Below are 21,882 nucleotides of genomic sequence, written 5' to 3' on the forward strand. Positions count from 1 at the left end.
CCCAGAGCAGCGTGGGGTCATGTCCCACCTCCCCGCCGCTGCTCAGCACGGGATGGAACAGGAGCTGTTGGTAGGGCACCTAAAATTTGAAGATACTGCTATGCCCCATAAGGAGAAGCCCAGGCAGTGGGCACCCCGCTGCGTTTCCCTGCATTGGTCATAACCACTGCCGTTTGCTTCACCATGCGCCTTCAGGCCAAAGTTTGTGTCTTTCTTCCTTTTTTCCTTCTTTTTTTCCTCCCCTTGCAAATAGTATCACCACTGTGGCACAGGCACACGTGTGCAGCTGCGGCTCGGGGGGGCCAAGCCCTCCCGCCGCCCCGGCCCCGCGCTGGGACGGGGGTTAAAACTGCACCCATGGGGGGGGGACGCGCACATACATGCTTCTTATACGCAAATATATAGTCTTTATGTATAGGGTGCCCGGGAGGCAGGAGGGGCTGCTGGAGGCGGGGAGCCCAGACGTGGGGGGCCGGCGCTTGGCCTGAGTAATTAATTAAAAAAAAGGAGGGGAAAAAGTCTTGCAAGGATGAATATACATATAGATACACGCATCTATCATCTCCTTACGCTGCTACTTCAGCTCCTGACCCCTTCCCTTTCCCAGGGCAATGCTGTAGCTGGAGTCGCTCCTAAACCACGCGGGGGGGCAGGAAAAAGGAAAAAAGAGGAGGAAAAAAAAAAGAAAAGAAAGAAAGAAGAAAGAGAAGGCCCCGCTTGGCCGCGGTGCTGGCGCAGGAGCCGCTCTGGGGGCACGGTGCTGCTTCTGCAGCGGCCCCGCGTCGGGCGGGAAGGAAAACCCCGTCCCGGCGCATCGGCAGCGCGATTAGTGGCCGCGTTAAACGCTGTGTCAGCAGTTTCCCCTCCGTCTTTTCATGTGGTTTAATCTTGAATCGACAGCACCCATAATTAGAAGGATGCCACTTACATCGCCACCGCCGCTCCGGTTCCACTTTCTCAAGGGAAACGTTCACGCTTCTGACTTTGTTTTAGAAACACGGGGCACGCAGGATGTTTTTAAGTCCACCAAGGGAAATGATGGGTAATTTTGATGAAGAAAACGGGCTCCTCCGGGTGCAGCCTCTGGACACGGGGGCCTGGTCGCGCCTCTGCTGGGGACGCGCGCTGCGCAGCCGGGATGGAGGTGCCGGGGCGACCTGCGTGGGGCCGGGACCACCGCGGTGCCCGGGGGCCGCATCCCGCACGGCCTCGGCATCCCGGGATGCTCCTCACCGGCAGCGCTGCAGCCCGGGGCCCGCCCGGGGGGACTCGGGTTGGCATGGAGGGTGCTCACAGAGCAGGGCTTTTTGGTGCAATTTCAGGGCATTTTACTTTCAGTGTAAACAAGTCTGCAAATGCAGCGGGGCAGACCAGATTTCGGTGGAGCCATTTAGTAACCGATGCACAGCCAAGACTTTGAATTGGCATTGCGGTCATAAAGTGATTGCTTTACCTCAGTATATATCTTCTTAAAGTGTCTTTTCATAATTGTTAGACCAATACATGTATGGTTATCATAAACCTTGCTCTTGTGTTGCATCTCAGCCTGCTCTATGGACAACTGGCTTGAAAAGAAGCAGTGAAATTTATGTAAGCCTTTGTTTTAATTGTGCACAATTCAAAGAAATTGCTCCCTGCTGGGAAGCTGGCATTTTATGTTGCAATTAAACTGGATTTTATTGTAGCGCTAATCGTACATTGCTGATCCAGAGGGGTGAAGGAGTAAGTTGTGTTAAGGAAAAACCCTCCCGCATGGTGCCGGGGTTTCAGCGGGATGGTCCGGCCCTGGCTGCCCACGCCGCAGGTTGCTCCGGCCAGGAGCATCCCGGGAGAGGGGCGCGCGCCCCAGCCCCCTCCGCTCCTTCCCACGTGTATTCCCACCACCCGCCCGCTGCTTTCTGCCGGGCCCGGCAGCCCAGCCCAGCCGGAGTCTGGCCGGGACACGGCCCGGGCACCTTCCCATGGCGGGACACAGGATGGGAGCCGTCCCTTGGCGGGACACGGGCCGGGCACCTTCCCATGGTGGGACACGGCCCGGGCACCTTCCCATGGCGGGACACAGGATGGGAGCCGTCCCTTGGCGGGACACGGGCCAGGCACCTTCCCATGGTGGGACACGGGCCGGGCACCTTCCCATGGTGGGACACGGGCTGGCACCCCGCTGCTCTCTTTTGCTGTGCAAGTGCAGGCTGCTAACGTGTGCAGAAACTCTGCTGAAACCAGTCCCACAGCACACGCACACGTTACTTATTTTCCTTCTCTGGCTTTTCAGCCTCCCGGACCTTCCTCAGTAAGGAGCGTTCATCAACGTGCTGACAAGTACCAGACTGTTAAGAAACATTGCAATAACAAAAGATGTTTTACATAAATTTTAATTTTTTTCTAAATACACATTGTGTTCTGGTTTTCCTGGTTTAATTGTCCTGACCGATCTACGCATACCTGGGTGGTACGTGCACATAGCCACTCGATTGAACGCACAGACCTGCATTTGATGGATTAGCAAACCAGCACAGATTCCTCTCCGGAGAACGGAAGTTATGGATTGAACAGCAGATCTGGCAAGGTTTGGAAAATGCAACTAAGGATTTCCAATTGCAATGTTAATCTGAACTTAATAACCAGAAGTTCTTCCACTCCAGGACTTAACTACAGGAGAAATTGGCTTCAGCATAAGTAAGTTTTGCATATGTGGCGAATAATGAGAACGACATAAATGAACTGCTTCAACTGTCGTTAGCGAGCTTCTTCAGGTACACAGCAAAAACTCTACGAAAGCATTTTGAAGCCATTTAATGAAAAAAGCAGAATTTTATTATATGGTTTCTGTCCATTATTCGGCATTGCTGTAAATGACTCACATTTACTGCAACTTCTGTACAGATGTGTGGTTTTGTATTACCAGAACAGCAAATTTAAATGAAAAAATAAATGTTCAACAGTTCCACACAAGCTTTTACAGTCCAACATTTCACTGAGTAGGTGAAAACTACAGACTTGTTACTACAGAATTATTCAGCATGAATAAAAAACTACAACTTTTATTCTTAAACAGGAGTCACTGGTTTAATTTTTTATGCTGTTTAAAATTACTGTGATAAAAATAATGATTTTTTAATAATGCCATACACCGGTATGATATAGGATCCGCCCCATTATATATCTTTTGTTTAATATACAAAATAGAATAATGACACATTGTTGAATCTATGCTGTTATGCAAGTTAGTTCGGAGGTGGGGGATATTTTCATACACACAGCCTTTCGTTAGAAAACCAATGCCTCTTGCGGTTTTAAAGAGGCTCTAATCCTTTCCTGAAAATTTGATTCCTATGTAACGTTGATGGCTCAGCAACGCCTGGTTGCAGGCTGGACTAAGGATAGCGCTTAACTGGTATATAATACATACAATCTTTAAAAAGAAAAAAATAATCTCGCTCTTAAGGTTTGACCCTCAAGTCCTCACTCATTAAAGCATCGCTAAGGGAAACGGGATTTAGCTGACGTTTGTCCAGGCACTTCCCTCCTGCTTTCTACCATTTCTGTGAAACCGGAGAGGTCGTTTTTAGGCTGAAGTTGGCACCTATTTCCAGACTCCCGCCCTCGCTTTCCCCTTCCTTCCAGCTGCAAAGCTCCTCGTGAGATCCAAGATTCCGGTGAGCGTTGGCTTCGGGCGACCACCAGACCCCGCGAGATTCACAGCTGCTCCCTCTCCATCCCCGCGACCCGGCGTCTCCTGGGTAAGGCCGTTCCTGGGGCTGCCGCCGGCCGCCCCTCCGTCGGACGCATGCACTACGCGATAAGGCACTGAAGGGACGGGAGCCGCGAGTCTCCCTGCTTTATCCAGAGTGCAGATACTACCCAGTGCTACAAGGACGACTGAAACACACAACATGTACTGCTCACCGCTCACTAAAGCACTACGTATTTTTAATCGTGAAGTTTAAAACTTAACAGCACGTACAGGATGAACGCTTTCTGCTAACATCACAGTTTCCTTTTGTTTCCTTAAATCCTTAAACTAAAGATGAATATACAGGCATATAGACTGAAAGGGGTAGAGAGCCTCTCTTCTCCTATGTCACTGTCTCCGGGTGGTAACAGTTTGTTCGTGTCCGGTGCAGTTACTTTTTGCTGGCACGCACAAACAGGCACCGCCGGGGATGCGGGTGCGGATGCACGCACCCCCAGCAGCACCCCGCGCGGCCCCTCGCTCGCTCCTTCACCCGAGCCCAAACCGAGGTGTCCGGGGATCGCAATGAGATTATTAGTGAATTGAGCTTCCCAGTTCAATTTTTTTTTAAAACATTTTCTAAAGAAAGAACAGTTTTCCAGCTCTTCTTTTAAATAAAGAGCCCTTCTGAAACCAAGCAGTAAGAAACTCCTATCTGTATCTTGAACAAGTCGCATAAATATTTTCATTGACTTGGGTTGAAAGCTATAATTAAAATACTGAAGTTTAGCTTAACTGTTACAAAATGTACATAATCTTTACAGATCATTCAAAGAGAAGAGAATGATTACTTTTTTTATTAAAGATATTTTACTCCAAAGTACTGAATATAGTATCTTTTTTTAATAGGTATAACATTCAAAAAGAGATTTAAGAAAGGATGAAAATTTAGTTTCCTATTTCACTTGGAAACAAACTTTTGCTGAACAATAGAAATGTACTAGTGTATCGTGAACAACCTATGCTCTATATTTACATATTGCTGGTACCTGTATGCATATTATTGCCAAATTTCTCAAGCTGTTTTTGCTGTGGTATGCGAGGCTGTATATGAAATTAACCCCGTATGTTCGGAGGTGTGTGTATCCATGCGCACACGCATCTTTTCGGCTTACATTTTTTGCAGCGGAGGTCTGCTTCTCCAATGAAACGGGAATGGTAACCAAACATACAGATAGGAGTATTCCGTCCAAGGTCCAACTCGAATTTTTACACAGTGATTTGAAAAATGCGAAATCAACCCTAAAACTACCCACTGAACACAGGTTCTTCTTTCCAGACAGAGCACGTCTTTGGATATTGAACACCAATGCCTTCGGGACGACTTCCAGACAAACCACAACTTGTACAGGTTACCATTCCACACATTTGTGACCCCTACAAAAAATATAATTACATGTATCATGATAAAGCAATCTGTCATCTAAAAATCATCCTTATTATACACTATACAAGCTATTTTACAATCATTTAATAAATTGCTTTTAAAGCTGCAGTAGCCCTTCCCTTCTTTTCTCAGATCAGCGAATATACCGATTATACATACTTGAAACTATAACTAAATATAAAAATATATTAGGCTTTGTATTTTATCAGATGATTTTTCTCATTTCTGTTACACAAATAATCTGGCCACTTTGAGTAAAAATCAAATTTTAGAGTGGCTTAGCAAATATTTAAATTTTGAGATACAGAAAATTGTTAAGGTGCACGTAGAAAAGGCTACTACAGCTTCTAAACGTTTTAAAATATAATTATCAATGGCAACAAGGAGAAATTCACAAGACCTATGGTAAATTTATGGCACGCTAGTAATTCGATATGACGGGATGCAGCCTTACAAAGACAGAGTTTGACATACAATTCTAAGACCACAAAATCAGTAGCGGCATTTTCCTGCTCTCCAGGAAAGAAGATGAACCAATCAGTGACAGATGGAGACGTGAAAACGGGCACCTAACCACACGAGCGTGGAGTCCATATATCCAGCGAGTTACGATCAGTCAGTGCAGTTGGTCTGTTTTACTGCCTGCATGAAGGTAAACATCTAATCGAAGAAAAAATTCTAGAACTGATACAATAAAAACAGAACAAAAACAAACCACTGGGCATAATTACAAGTCTGCCTCTTAAGTCAATGATATTTTTCCATATATACTTGTACGATGATAGATTTAAGTGTATAGAAAATGTGAGTTTCTCCACACAGAAGTAAACTTTTCTTAAGCTATGCATATTTTCCTGAAAATTTCCTGATGGGCAGTCAGGACTGATCTTCTTGGCATCAATGCAGCCCATGACTCTTAAAGTTATGGCTGTTGCATTATATGCAAAAATCAGGCTTTTTTTTCATATATAAAATAACCTGCTCATTTATATCCAGTTAGGACTGGGTTAATTTTCTATGAATCTGCATATCCAACACTTTTGCACTTATACCAAAAGTATGTATTTCATTTGTATCTATTTAAATTAGATTTGAGAGTATTCTCCCACCCACCCTGACCCTTAAAAAATGCCTAATTTTTACGGTCTCTTTGACAGTTGAAAGCTATTAGGTTAGAAAATCCCAACCCATTTTCACATGAATATACTCAAGGATTAATGTCTAGAGGTCATTTAGGAAAGCTACGAGCTGCCCCACCTTAAAAAACCAGCTGTACAATAGGCATCTTGAAGTATTACAAAAAAATTATGTAAGAAAAAATGAACAAGCCTAGTTCACGGTATATAAAGTTAAAGGAAATTGCTAAAACCAGACAGTAATAGCTATAAAAGGCACAACTTCCCTTTTCTGATATACACTTGTAAACTTTCTTCAGGTTACATGCATAAACCAAAATGCTACCTTAACTTTAAAAAAAATTCCAAAACACTTTACTAAAAAAAAAAAAAGAAAAGAAAAAAAAGAAAAAAAAAAGAAAAAAAAGCCTAGAAAATTGTCTCCAGCCAACTGCAGAAATTAATTAGCAGAATGTTCATAACACAGCCTCAGAGCTTGTCACCGGTGGTTTTGATACATCCATGGTTGTTGCACAGGGGGAGAAACATAATTTCTGACAAATAAGATTTATTTTCCTTTCCTTTCTCCCCAACTCTTTCTTGAATGTGAGAAATCCGCTGCTTCTATAGCCTAAATCTTGGCCCTCTGTAAACCACATGTAGTGCATAATTACAAAAGAAACACCGCTGCAAGGACAAAATTAACGAGTCTGGTAGGTTTTTACTTTCTTTTTTTTTTTAAAAAAAAGCTATCATCTGACGTTTTCTTAAGGCAACCCTTTTGTATTAAGGCAGTCACTTTTGATGAAATAAGAGCTTCTTGATATTTCCATTTGAATATTTTGGTATCTGATTGCTGATGATTTCTGCCAACATCTCTGGGAACTCAATACTCATGGATTTATCCAAAAATGTCTGGAAGCAAAAGCTCAGAAGATTTTCAACCACCTACAAGTGATAAAGCAAAGAATTACTTTCAGAGAAATGCATACAGAAGCACTAGATCTCTATTTCTTGGTAACTTTTGCCTACGCTGCAAGTCACAGGCCAAAACGCTAACGGTTTTGCCAGCTACCTTAAGGACTCCTCACACTACTTGGATAATATGTGTGACGCTCAGCAGACGCACTCACGGTTACACTCATTTTACTTAGCGAGCTCTTGTACATGCCATTCTAATATAGAACAGGTGAACAGACCTTGCAAAGTCTTCAAAAACACTGAAGAGATTTTGTTTTGATTCCCATTTTAGCATATAAGTAATATAGATGTGGATAATCTTAATAAGGTTTTGATCTACCTCTTTCCAGGTGCTTGGTAAACTAACGAAAAGAAGTGATTTCTACAACCCAGTGTTTCTCCTGCCTTATCCAGTTTAAACTCAGACTACTTTGGACTTAGACTGCACAGCACAAGAGGAGACAGCCTGAATTATGAAAATCCTTGCAAAATTAAACTACTAATACTAAAAATAGCACTGATTCATTACTTTAACATACTTTCAAACACTTTCGTAGATTCTTGAATAGTTTGTCTTTGAGACAATACTGTTTTGAAACTTCAGATTTCCCCTACTATTACAAAGTAATTCAAAATTTTTGACTTAAGCCATTTTAAAGTAACATAATTTTTAAAAACTGAAGAGATCTCAATTTAAATTAATTATAAAATTAATTGCTGTGAAGTCCGAAAGTACTCTGAAAGCACAAAGTCAGTCTCTCTCAATTAGTCTTCTCTAGTTGGACAAAAGGGGAGCATACCTCCCAGTATTTATCTCTTTAAATTAAAAAAAAGATAGAAGAGATTACTGCGATATCCCCAAACTTATCTATCTAGCATGTTTACAGCTTTCATTTTAAAACTCACATCATGCATAGAGTCCAACAGTTTAGTCAGTTGATAAAATCGCTGCCAGTTCTGACTTGAGTTCCCTTCTCTCTTCACTATGGCCTTTCCCAGCTCTTTGATGTATGTCATCCGAATTTCTTCAAACAAAGATTGACTCTTCAGGCCTTCCTTAGGAACTGCAACATTGACATCAAGCTTTAAGACATTACATATCTATGGACTGTGTCGTTATGTAACTTTTGTTACATTAGTTACACAAAAATGGCCAAAAGAAAAATAAATCCATGACTTAAATTTTGATTTACGAAATGAAAGCACAGCTGAGAGACAAGGAAAGAGAGAGGAAATTCAGACTGGAGGACTAGTTGGACAAATAGCCTCAGACCTACTAGCAAAATTAAAAAAAATCCCCCAAACCAACCCGACGACAAATAGAGGGAAGAGAACCAGAGCACGGGAGGGAACAACACTGAGGACTGGAACTGCCTTGACAAAGAACAACTAGGGCTGGGAATTCCTGTGTTCTCAATGTGTGGGAAAGAATGCAAAATTGGAAAGATTCCATGAAAATTCTGTGTGCAGAAGGAAAAAGGAGGATCAAATAATGTGTCCAGGCAAGGGAGTAACAAAGAGACTGGACAACAAACTGACTGCCGGCACAGAAACCCTGGGAGTAGTCGGGGAGGTATCAGGTCTTGGACAGTTCTTTGGAACAGGGGTGGGAATGTGGGATGGCACTGGATGGACAAGGAGCCTTGGATGAGAAACCTGGAGGTGGCCCGTATTCAGTCAAATTCAAGTCAACGTTAAGTCCCTGTGCCCACGTTCTCTTATTAGTAAGGTCTTTCTAAAGGCCAAGAACTAGTAAACAGTAAACAAATCAGGCATATGGACGTGAGTGGTCTTGAAGATGTTTGATTCAAAGCCTTGGATCACCATGGTGAAGTGACAGGAATGAAGAGCTAAAGATGGAGAATGATGGGAAAAGAGGAGGGACAGTGGAAACAGGCCACTAAAAAGGTGACAGTGCACACTTTATCCTGATGTGATTAAAGTTTTCTTTTTAAATGAGACGAGATTTGAAAAATGTTTAACCTTGCATATTGCAGAGGGGGACCATGATCGTATGTAGAACAGCATGCTGAGCGCCGTACCACTGATCTTTGAATGGCCTGCCTTGCATCCAGAACACTTGAGGAATTGCCAGGAGAGATTTTAAAAATTGCTTTAAATCTTCAGTTTCAAACATCTTACACAACACACAACAGTGTGGAGCTAAGACTGGGCAAGTTTCCTTTCAAAAGGACCTTTGTCGCAGTTTTGGACGCGGAGCGCGAAGCTCCGTGGGTGCTCTGCCGGGCCGCCACGGTGAGCCGCCCGGGAAGGTCCTGCCTGGCCACCCGAACGGTGCGGGGCTAATAACGGCAGCTCGCTCCTCCTGGACAACTCCCCTGTGCACGTCCATCACCCCTCCGGTTCACAGTGTTTGGTTACAAGATCCTCTTGCGTTTATAAGGCAAAAAGCCTGAAACTACCAATGTCTTATTTGTTTAAAAGAATTAATGCTATTATTGACTAGAAAAAAAACAGATAAGGAATATTTAAGGTGTATTTAATTAGTCTTATGAACTCTTTAAAGTATTTGCTTTTAAACATGTGGGAGTCCTCTGCCGAAAAATCTGTACTTGTATTGCTGTTACTGCTGGATACCTTTAAAGCATACTACCATACCATGCCTTGTCCCTGTACTAAAACAAAATAATTTTCTGTTAAATAAAAGCAGCAACAGCTCCAGGAAAGCTACAGTCACTGCCTCAGAATTCAGCTGTGTCAGCCCTCTGGAACTGGGGGTATTAATATGATGCTTGAAATGTCACATAGGATGGAAATTTTCCAGTACGGATAGGCACACAGCTTTAATTGTTCAAACAGATTGAACTGTGCAAGACAAGGTTGCTGATGCATGCCTATCCACATACACAGAAACACGATTCTTCATTACTTCAAGCAAGTGTCTGGATTGCAATAGAGCCTGGGTTAAAACTGAGGTCATTAGGTAGTTGCCACTGTACTGCCCATAGAGAGAAAAAAATCACTAGGTACAAATGAATATGAATACTGAATAAAAATAAAATTAACATTGTGAAAATTATTTGCATCATGTTTCATATTAGTGTATTTCTGTATATTCTAAAAAAGGATATTTTGACACTGTACTTTGACATTCATGCAACAGAAACCCAGAGTTTTACATCATGAGTTTTTTTTTTTTTTTTTTTAACTACAGCATATTTCATTGAAAAATATGTAAAAACCATCACATACTGTATTACACAAATCTTACGATATGTATGATAAATCCACCACATACTTTTTAGTTACAAACACAAGAAGCTGTAGTTGTATTTAACAGCCAGTTTTTAAGTAACTTTCAGGGGAGTTAAATAACTTCTTTTTTTTGGGGGGGGGGGGGGGAGGGAAAGGGGGAGCAGCTTCACTGGACCAGAACTTGCTCACAGTCTTTTTTTCTTTTATTTTTTTTTCTTAAAGATTTTGTATGCATAAAGTCATAGATTTGCCCATTTCTTGAGATCTTGAGCCACTCACCCAGTTTATGCTTATGAATCTATGATTTTTTTTTTGAAGATTTTTAACTGCAGTCTTGAGTTAGACTCCCTGTTGTATTCAAAACATCACAACTGCAATCTTTAATATCTTAGCACGAAGAAGACTCAGTAAAAGTCTTGCTATATCTGTTAAAAGCAGAGCTTCCCTCAATAACACTACATGGTCAGGTTCCAGTTGGAACAGTTTGGCTTTTATTTGCTGTCAGATACCTAACACAATATTAAACTACAGATGGAGATCTCATAATATTGGCAAGTTAAACTTACATTGTTTGCACATATATTTAACTATTCACCTACTTGTAGAGAGGAGAAGCAATGTTTTCATGCAAAGATACTCTTCATATGAAACTTGAAGGCGGGATAGCTCTCGGGCAATCATAAGCATATGTTTGCATTGTTCATACATACAGGGTAGATTCATTCTCTGCCTGAGAAACAAGAGCATAAAAATTAGTTAAATGTCTAGATCTCTAAAAAGTCTAAATCTAGATTTTTCCATGCTTCATTGCAGAGCAGTGGGGGTTGTAGCGGCAGATGACAAGCTTGTATTTCATCTGTCTGACAGAAAAAGAATCTTCCATTTTCTCCAGTGAACTCATTTAGGGTGAGTGTCTTGGTCACCACATATAAACAGTGGCCTCAAACAGCAACGACTAGAATATGAGGTATTCAGTCCCAGCTTTATAAAAGAAGCCTGTCTTCAACAAGGACTGATCGGCAAGCGCTGTCTTTTATCAATGGACAACTTGTGACACTTCATCACAAACTTCATGCAAAAATCAAGTTCAATCACTGTTTGACAAAATTCTCCAAATCTGGCAGTCCCGAAGTATTTAATGGTTTAAAGAGCCATGATGAAACGATACGCTACACAGTAGAGACAAGATTTTTCTGTTTCTCTAGTTCTCATCAATACCTTTGAGAATTCCACCTCATCTTAATACACATTAGCTTACTAGTGACAACATCAGCTTTTCTTACCTCCCTATTTTCAAAGTGACTTTATTCTTTCACATGTACCTTTTTATGTTCTTAAAGAGATGCTCTGTATTGCAATTAAATTTTATTACTGGTATAATGTAACAATAAAGTTTCTAACCACAGCTACAAAGAAATGTCAACAACCAAAGGAAAATCCTGGAAAGCTGTTACTTGGAATCAAGGTGACAAACACTACGTATTTATAGGCTTATTTTCCTTTTAGTTTTTTCTATTTTAATGAAACCCTGCATCGAGATAGGAACTCCTCTTTTTGTTTGGTACCTCAGCTGAATTAACAGATCTCTTTACATATGCTGTTATAACTGGCTACTGTGAATACTGCAGGATTACAATTTTGGATGGGAAATCAGCATCAAGACCAGATTAATTCTGAAGAGCCTAAGAGATTTATGTATAATAATACAAACATTTTTCATACCAACTGTTGGAGAGGAAAGGAGTATGTTTCAAATACAGTGATTATCCAATCTCCCTACAGTGATGCTAGCAATTTATTTTTCTTTAATGATGTGTCACCTCTTTCAAAACACCTATTCAGTGTGACAGTCTTAAAAAAAAAAAAAAAACCCACCCAACAACAAAAACAAACCCTCAAACCCACTTAAATCCCTATACACCATAAGAGTAGGATTTGGTTATGAAATTGCACAAATTCCTCCAAAGTTGCTATAATTTTTCAGTTCTTTCCTTTAGCCCCACATGAGAATTACATAGTACAACCTCAGAAGCCTGCTGGAAAGCATCATAAACCGTATTAAAAAGAAGTATTAGTACAAATCTAGACAAGCCATCATTTCCAAATGCATGCTGATGGACAACTCCTTCTGAAGCGTACTAGGACCATCTGTGGCACTAACCTATACACAAATGGCATCTATAGCTATACACCTGCATGCACAGACATGAACTCAGGGCATTATGTTAAGTTCAATAATCAAGGAGTAACAGAGAGAATATGAAGTACTCACAAGACACGTCACACATAGTAGGAATAGATGCAAGATGTTCAGATGTAAGATGTTTCCTAGGCCACTTGACATAAAGCACTAAGCACTGTTTGGCAAATTTTCTGCTAACCCCTTTGGGTTGTATCAAAGGGCATCTTACATATTTCAAATTGAGTAATTTAAACACATTCTGTGACAGGGCTCAGCAGTTTTCCTCATGTAAAAATATTACCACTTCTGGGCAGAAGGTTAAAATAAATATTATGAAATGGATCAGCCTGTCATTTATTTCCATCTGCTATAAATGCAATCACCACCACAAGTCTGAGAATCTATACAAAGACAGACAGTTTTTTTTGGAAATACCAAGGCTATGCAAATTGCAGTCCTCAAAAAACTAGAGTAAAACCCGACTCCCCTCCCATCAGATAAGTCTGAGTAAACAGATGAGCTCTGCACTATGCCCCGGAGGGCAACAGCCTGGGGCTGCGTCAGAGCACAGGGACGCCGCTGCGCTGGCTAGTCCTTAACGCTAGAAAACAGTCTGGGAAGAGGTCCCAGACGTTCCCCCAGCGACCGCCTGGCACGCGTGCTCGGACGAGCGCAGCCGCGGCGGGCACGCTGGCGGAGGGCGCTGGGGAAGGGCGCTCCTCCCAGCACAGACCCGGTGCGGAGCTACGGCCTCAGGGCTTGCTTTCCTACCTCCTTCTCAGTCTCACTATTACCCTATGGAGGACATTTCACAACTGTAAGCGGTAGTTTAGCCCCATGTAAACCTGATATTATGTTTAAGCTAGGTACTAAGCTAATTAAAATAGGTACTGTACTTAGCGATGGCATTGCACATGATTTTTTCTTAGTAGAAACCGTTCACAGAACAATATTGACTTTGCAGCGTCTTCAGAAAGCTCTGGTGAAAACCGAAGCAGTTCCTCAGCGGGAAGCGGTAAGGCTGACAAGCGTCTGCGTTCCCAAACGCGCAGGAACCGCTGAAGCAAGTGCTGAGGCCTGAGGAAACAGCAGCCAACTCGCGCGATGCCGCGGGCAGAGCACTGCAGCTCGGCCTTCTCGCCACTATCACCCATCATGCACATTGAGACCTACACGACTAGTGACACTTCGCCACTTTTGCGGGGATCCTGCTTTGGTGATTGTAACTCTAGCCTGATTTAAATCACCTGGCATTCCTCCTCTTTTTTTATCAGAATATGCAATGAATGAAGAATACGCAAGTTATTAGGCACTAGGCGCAAGTTTTAGCTCAATGAAAGCCTAGGTAATCCACACCTAACGTAGAGACGCGCTCTGTGCGGGGTGAACGTTGGTGACGGAAGCATGTGATGATTTTCAGCACTGCTGTGAGTCATTTAGTTCTGCTAGGCCTACGAAAGAATAAAATCAGTAAACAAAATACTGCTATTCTGAAAAACAGGCAATACCGACTTTCCACAGAATTAGTTACAAATGAATGTTAAAAAAATTCTGGGAATAAGAGAACTGATAAAACATTGTTCATAAAACCATAAAAGCTGGTTGTACTTTCTTTATGTTTGAACAATGCCAACACAGATATTCAGAACAGCATATACTGTACTATTATAAGGACAAGTGAGATCAGATTTGACTTCAAACCCAAGAACAGCAAACAGCTAAGATGATGAGCATGCAAACAGTCAAAAATCTAAGACGGGGACTTTCAAAAGCTTCTTTCTAAAGCTATGAAGCAATTAAATGACATTCACCATCTGATGAATGCAACTGTACATTACTTACTGCTGCTCACTGTAATTTTATGCGCACTGTGACACAAATGGGAGGCCTTACGCTGATATAATAACACTGCCAACTCTAACAAAAGCATGTTTTGAATCACAAATTGTGGAAACAGTTATACAATACTACAAAATCACAGGTTTTTACAGTCCCCAAATACTAAATGATGGCCTAAAGCCTAAGATTTATTGAGCTGCCAAACTTATCAACAACTTGAATTGATTTTTATATATATAAAATATATATTACATATAAAATTGCCAGCTGATATAGACATACCCACATAATAAATCATTTTTGTTTTGAAATGTAAAATGATGATCTTACTGAATATTCAGACACTAATCCACTAAAGCATATTATTTCTATCCAGAAATGAAGTAAAGAAATCTAAAGTTAAAATATTTTCCAAAACCTTAGAATAACTCAAAATACATTCTTGCCTCTGTCTTGATTAAAAGCAGAACAAGATATTTTTTTTACCCTCCATCCTACCTGCTTGGAGAGGAAGACCTGTCAATAGCTTATTCATACTTTTTTTTTTCCTTGTGGAGAGAATTCAGTTGTGGAAGGAAATGCCAATTTTATGAACCACAGGACTAAGCTGGGCCTATATAACTCTATGGCAATTTTTCTATCAACTGAGATGGGAACTGGATCAGGCAGTAATTGCCATTATCAGAGCACTAAATCTTTCCCATTGTCCTGCCTAGTTTTACCATCACCAGCTCTGCAAAGTCCTTTGCTCTATTCCTTCCTTAAATTCTGAGGCTAGAAGTAGCTGAGTGAACCACTGCTACCTTCATTGCCTCATCAGAGGAACATCTGCAGCAAGTTACTTCGACTGCCCCAACCCCAGCCACCACTGTTCAGCTTGTAAGAGCTGAAGAACAAGATAGAGGCCTTCATTTCAAGACTTTGATTAACTGGAATAGTTAGGAGCACAGAAAAATCAGAGGCAGGAAGAATGTCAAAGTGACTTATATTCTTGCAGAAATGATAGCTGGGTCTTCAGAAACTCCTCTTTCCCTCTTCCTGATTTCATAGAGGAATTAAAAGCTTCATTTTACAGATGCAGCATCTGAGTTACTGTTTTCCATTTCCACTTTCACATGATCATTAAGCAAATGAAATTTGTATGTTCACCTTTTATGAGACACACAAAGTGGGAAAAAAGGCTATATATAAATACTATGGATCAGTAAGGTGAAGCTTACGACTACGGCTCTGCTGTGCTGAACCTTCCTGCAACAAATGCTGGGGAAATAATTTATCTTCATAGCACAACAACTTTATAATTCATCCTACCCAGCCCTGCCAGATATGTTACCTTAGGATAACCAATATGTGATAAACAGTATCCAAATATATTGGAGAATTTTGGTGTTTTTTTCCCCCTAAATAAATGATAAAAGTACAGACATAAAATATTCAACAGGGAATTCAATTTTTAGAAGCATGGTCAAACAACTAGGCTGCCAGCTTAAGACTGAACAAGCACAGAGTTTAGTTATCTTTTCCACCATAGACTGCATTGACAATACTCCAGGAACCTCGACTATGGAGGGATCTACGTAAGTATGAATGAATTGTGGCATTCAGCACTATAACAACTAAACTACCTAAGCACTAAGCAAAACAAGTCCACTGATTTCTGTGAAGTTTTTTGTGCATTCACAAGGAAGACATTTGTAAATGCTAAGGAGCCGTTAGCTGAAAGTGTAGGATGACAAAATTCCTAATAGGTTAGACAGGTTCTTTATGTACAGTCCAGCAACATGTGGTTGCCTAAAAAGTGTCCACATGAACAAGTGGATCTAGCTATTCCATATCTAAACAGTAGCAATGATTTTACAGGGATAATATTGCACAGGGTTGGTGTAAGGAAAAATTCATGAAAGACTAACGGTGCTCCGACTCTGCCATGCAACAAGGGAAGGACTTAAAACTACCACAGAGAATTCAGTCTTAAAAAAATACTTAGCACAGTTATGTCTGCTTAAAAGCCCAATTTTTGAGAACCCTTCACAGAGAACGTTTCTCTACCTGTAGCTCAAAATATTGAGTTGTACCCAAATGAGAGTAGGACAAATCTTCAAAACTCAGAAGCTGAATAAAACAAATGCTTCTAAAAAAGCATTTAAAAACCACAGACAATCAAAATACAGGCTACTGCACTTATCTTTAACGATACAAGTAACAGAGGTGAAGGGACTGTGTTCCCTGTTATTAGATATTATTCCTCCTGCCCCCATTAACAGTAAGGATAGGACCTTAGTTCTCAGTGGGAGATAATCTGCAACAACAACTCAGCAACTTTGCCTGCCTTCAGGTTACCAAATACTTTACCTGTGTTACGCTGCTGCAAGCTACAAGTAATGATGGCGCAAAGGAAGTGGTTTGAGACCAGCTCTAGTTTATTACTGTAATGAAGATACAAAGGAAGAAGTGTGGTGATAAAGAAATAATATGATTACAAGCAGCATGTCTATTTGGTTTCTTGATTTAGGTTGTTTGTCATAAAACCTAGGAATGCTACAAACCAACGTGTCATTCCTGGCTAGAAACGCACGCTGCAGTCTCTTCCCTGGTACCAGCCACATTCCTTACCTGTCACAGCGTAATCACCGACAGCTGGTATTTTCAGGAAACTATTTCCAAATGCTAACTTCAAAGAGGGAACATATAAACACAGACTACATGTTTCTCAGGTTTTTTGATACTAGAATTGACTTCAGCAATACATTTGGAGTTATATTAAATAATGTAATCTTAACAAAAATACAACTCTGAAGATGCATTTAAGAAAAGAGCTGTTTTTTACTCCTCAACTTGTTTACACTTACACTGAAGAAGAATAAATACATCTTCAATTTAAAGGTTGAAGCTTGAAGAGACAGAAGACCTCCTGGAATTATTGTTTTCTAATTCAATATGGATAAAAAAATATATATAATTTTGTTCCATTCCTCCACTGAAATGTCTTGCAACTGGAATTAATAAATATGAGGGCGAAACAAATTCTTAGTTACAAATGAAAAACGTTCATATAAAGAACAGATGTGTGGAAATGTCATTTGCAGATCCCAAAAATTAAAAGTTTGAGCAACTTATGCTTCTAGCTTTGTCTTTACATTGAAATCAGAAACGATTGAATAGGAAGCCAAAAATCTGATGCAGACAGCTTCAGTTAACTGTAAAAGTGACCCTGATCCTAAATTTCAGGCAACAGAAATTAAGGTTCTGATTTTGTTACACACACAGCAGCTAGTGGTAACTCTGTATGAACATCTGGTTCTCGTATCAAATAAAGTTAACCTATCCCTCTACCTCAGACCTGTTTCTAGCATACCATAAATATTAAGCTGAGTAAGTGCTTTAATTGGGGGAGTGGGGGGGGTGTGTGAAAGATCACTAAGATGCATCTCAGAAAGTAGCATTAGTGATACCATCTTTAACTCAGTAATGAATAAACCCCAGAGTGGCTTTTAGAGGATACTGTGTTTCTGAGCTGTCTTTTGCATGATGTATCAGGCAGATGGAGAGCACACAAGACTACGAAAATCCAAGTGTTTTTCTCCTAGTGTACATGAAGCCTTTCTTGCCCACGTTTCTGCATGAGTAATAATGTTTCCCAACAGCACTACCCTTCTGGTTTTCCCTGAAGGTGTTGTGCTTCATAAACTGTCTTATAACTTATGCAATGGTTTTATATATTATTCAGTATTTGTCCTGCTTAACTCAGATGTGGCTGTATTTTATTGATGCATGGTATATACAAAGTTATAACCAGAGAGAGATTTATGAGGAACCTGCAGCACATCGGAGGAGGAAAAGTCAGAAGAAATTGCAGTTCTCTCAGTATACATGTTCTACTGAAAACAAATGTCATTTTGTATAAACAAATCTATATAGCAAAACCATAACTAGAATAAAAATTGAGAACTAATACTTAGTAGAATAGGATAAGTCTTGCACATTTTTTTGAGAATACAGACACATTCCTAAGTGAGAAACTTTGTGGTTTTGACCCTGTGATAAAACTGCAGGAGACCTCTGACTTGAAGCAAATTAGAGGCTATTACTCTTATTAGTGACAGTATCTGTTATTTGAATTAATTCCACCACATGAAGACTATTTCATTCCAGAGACATATTCTAAGGACTTTATTAAACACAAGTAGAGAGATGGGCATATATCTCCTGCCCCCACCTTTTTTTTTTTTTTAAACAAAATAATTATTACAAAGAAATGATTAAAGTCTATAAAAGCCTCGGCAAATACTTATACTGAAAACATTAAGGGGAATAAATACATACACAGTTAGAAAGGTCTGAAACATAACTGGCTAATCTCATAGAAAATACAAGAAATACTAGCTCTTTTTTTAAAAACAGAAAAGATTTGGGACATGTGACACTGAAGCGCAACAGGCACAGAAATATTAAGACTATATCTTAAAAAAAAAAAAGCCAAAGGGATTAGTATTGCCTCCATTTTAAGGATAGAAAAATTGAGGCAGTTAAATAGTCTGACCACACAGTAAGGAAAAGCTACAGTAAATTCAAAAATCTGAAATAAGCTGGAAAACAGCTGCTATCTGTGCAACAGGACAGCTTCATAATCCACCCCTAAACATTTACCAACAGATCCTGTAACATACCGTATTTCCTGTCTGTCTTTTCCGGACTGAAGCTTTCTAAAGCAACCTCGACTTTGAGCTGCAAGCCCAATGAAAGCTAAGAACTCAAACACCCAGCATGAATAACACACTGTCACTCGTACCTCTTTTCAAATTATTGTCTGTGAAATTGTGATGCTGAAAAGATTTTGTGATGTATGTTTCAAAAGCCCCATGTAGCCATATTTCATAGTTTTGGTCCCCACAAACAGATAAGACAAATGGCAAATCCATACTGACAGCATCATGCTAACTGAAATCTACAGATGGATAAACTGTTTTGAATAGCTCCGGCCAGCAATCTCGAAGATCTACATCTACAGGCTATTTTCAGCAATTAATTCAAAACACAGACAAAATGCCTGCACAGGCTTTACAGATATCGCTGGCCTCGCTGGAATTGCAAGACTGAAAGATCACTTGAAAAGTTTATTAAAGACTGCTTGGACGTTCTCCCACCTCCCTGAAGAAAATGACTTTTACAAACGAGCTGAAGGACACAGAACCATGGAAACTGCTTCAAAGTAAAAGGCAGCACAGTATGACAGTCTATTAATTCCAGAATCCTTTCCAGGATGAGAGGGTTTCAGATGGAGTATCTGCTCTCCACACTGCACGCAAAGGCACAACCCAATCTCACCTGTTACTACACCTTCTAAATAGTATCTGGGCAGCAACATAACCATGCATATTTCCACACAAAACATTTACAGCCACTGCACTTCAAATTAAGCCTCCTGTCTACCATCTCAACAACCCTGAATTCCCTCTTCCACTCCTGTACAACACAGAAATACTACACAACAGGACTTTGAAAAATACAAGCAGCGTGATGCTCAGCTCAAGAAAAAAATGACCAAACGTTGTAGCAAATTAAGTTCGTCTTGAAAATTGATACCAAAATAAAACAGAGGTACATTGTTTCCATTTGTAATCTTGTCTTTTTTAGCCAGATTTTAAATCAGGCTTAGATAACTAGATCAGTTCTATAAATGTTCGACTAATCAAGGATTCAGTTAAATTGAGAGAACCATAGTATTACTTTCATACAACGAAAGTACAAATATATAGAACATTATGCAATTTGCCAAACTTCTCTTTCCATCCCAAAGAAATTTTTAGCTTCAGCTTGTTGGCTCAGATAAAATTAATAACTATAGTGAATGGTGCAAGAATATTTACAATATGAAGCATTCTAGTACAAACACATACCCACAAAAACTTGCTAAAAATAATCTTAAGGTCTAAAATACTGTTCTTTCATATGACTAATTTTAAAACCTTAAGCAATCTGTTAAAAGAAAATAATGTTGCAAACGACAAACTGATTTCTGATCTTTGCATGAATTTGTTACCTAATGATACACCTTACGTAGGATTTGATCTCTAAAGTACAAAACAGAAAAATACTGCAGAGTCTAGTATCACCGTGATAAACTGGGAAGATAACTTATATAGGACTTACTCATTAATAATCAGATCTGGTGCAAAGCACAAGAGATTTCCATTTGATTGTTTATATGATCTCCATCCTAAAGCAAAAGCCATCAGGAACATCCACGAGTACTGCAGAAGGGTCATTTGGTCATCCAGATGTAAGTTTCGGAAACCTGGAAAAAAAATTGAGGTTTGACAGCATTGGTTGCAAAGAAAAAACTTTGTAAAAGGATCATGGTTATCATCAGTACAACTTATGTATTACTAATGTGTTACTATTTTTAAATGTGTATTTCGTAACAATTTCTGTAACTGTGATGACAGCACCTGAAACGACAAAAGAATGCATGCCAAATTACAATCATTTGATTCAATCAAGTACTGTACTTTCAATTACATTTCTGGAGAAAGAAAAAAAGAAAATATAACAAACAAAAAAAAGGGGGGGTTATGTGAAAGCTCTTGTTGACAGAAACAAAATGCACTTTGAAAGGGGTGCAGAATTTCAGCGCGATTTTCCAGCTACCAAGGTTACATGTAAGTACTCAGAGTACCACTAAGGAATCCTTAGCCTATGCGAAAATTTGCACATGAGGAAATTAAGCACTGCAATCATAGAACTCAAATTACGTTTTCTGGGCAGTATGACAAACTACATATGAGACTTCAGAGGTCTGAATAGAAGCCCTTTAGCATAACTCAATCTTCAGCTGGTTTGAATGTATAACTGTTGATGATATAAAATACATAAAACAGAAAGATATCCAAAAGAAAGCAGCATAAAGAACTCTTGAACCTTGCATTATCCATTACATATGCATTTACAGACAGACTTTCAAAAGAAATTCTCAGGGTCCCATCCACAAAAGCAAATGCAGCCTGAAAGCCCTGGGTTCTAGCAATCAAGAAGGTAGTTACCTTCTGGATGAACAGTGTGTGCCAGACAGGTATTTCTTCATAACTATTACAGATATTAGAAAGGAATGTAATATTAAAAAAATGGAAGATGTGTGTGCATTTATCACTGGAACCAATGGTCAGTTAAAGATGGATTAGAAAGACAGTAATTACATTTAATATAGATTAAAAGTCATTTGGCTATCTTCCAAAAATAACAGTATTTTTTACTTCTTCAGACAGCAGTCTACCGGACAATAAATGGTTTAGCTTCAAATTTTGTTCTCATTCAACAGTATTTTTATACTGAATTTAAAAGGGATGCCTCCCATTACTCATCATTATTAACCACTCCTAATCTTATAAGAATATACAGAATGAATAGAAGCAATCAAGGCAACAAGGAAATGTGTAAAATCTTAAAATTGGTC

At 39.9% G+C, this 21,882-nt stretch overlaps 1 protein-coding gene across 3 annotated transcripts in view; it reads right to left on the reverse strand.

Annotated features, from left to right (window-relative positions):
* Window positions 1-2,791: 2,791 nt before the first annotated feature.
* The window catches only part of NR3C1 (nuclear receptor subfamily 3 group C member 1), a 75,912-nt gene continuing 56,821 nt past the window's right edge, over window positions 2,792-21,882 (reverse strand). For all 3 annotated transcript variants that reach the window (XM_064521184.1, XM_064521183.1, XM_026118192.2), the window contains exons 6-9: window positions 20,583-20,727; window positions 11,011-11,141; window positions 8,102-8,259; window positions 2,792-7,183 (exon numbers count right to left, since the gene is read on the reverse strand). In XM_064521184.1, coding sequence (XP_064377254.1) covers window positions 7,031-7,183; window positions 8,102-8,259; window positions 11,011-11,141; window positions 20,583-20,727 — 587 coding nt within the window. In that variant the 3' untranslated portion in view covers window positions 2,792-7,030. The remainder of the gene's footprint in view (window positions 7,184-8,101; window positions 8,260-11,010; window positions 11,142-20,582; window positions 20,728-21,882) is intronic.

Source organism: Dromaius novaehollandiae, chromosome 15, assembly GCF_036370855.1.
Source record: "Dromaius novaehollandiae isolate bDroNov1 chromosome 15, bDroNov1.hap1, whole genome shotgun sequence".
Lineage (NCBI taxonomy): Eukaryota > Metazoa > Chordata > Aves > Casuariiformes > Dromaiidae > Dromaius > Dromaius novaehollandiae.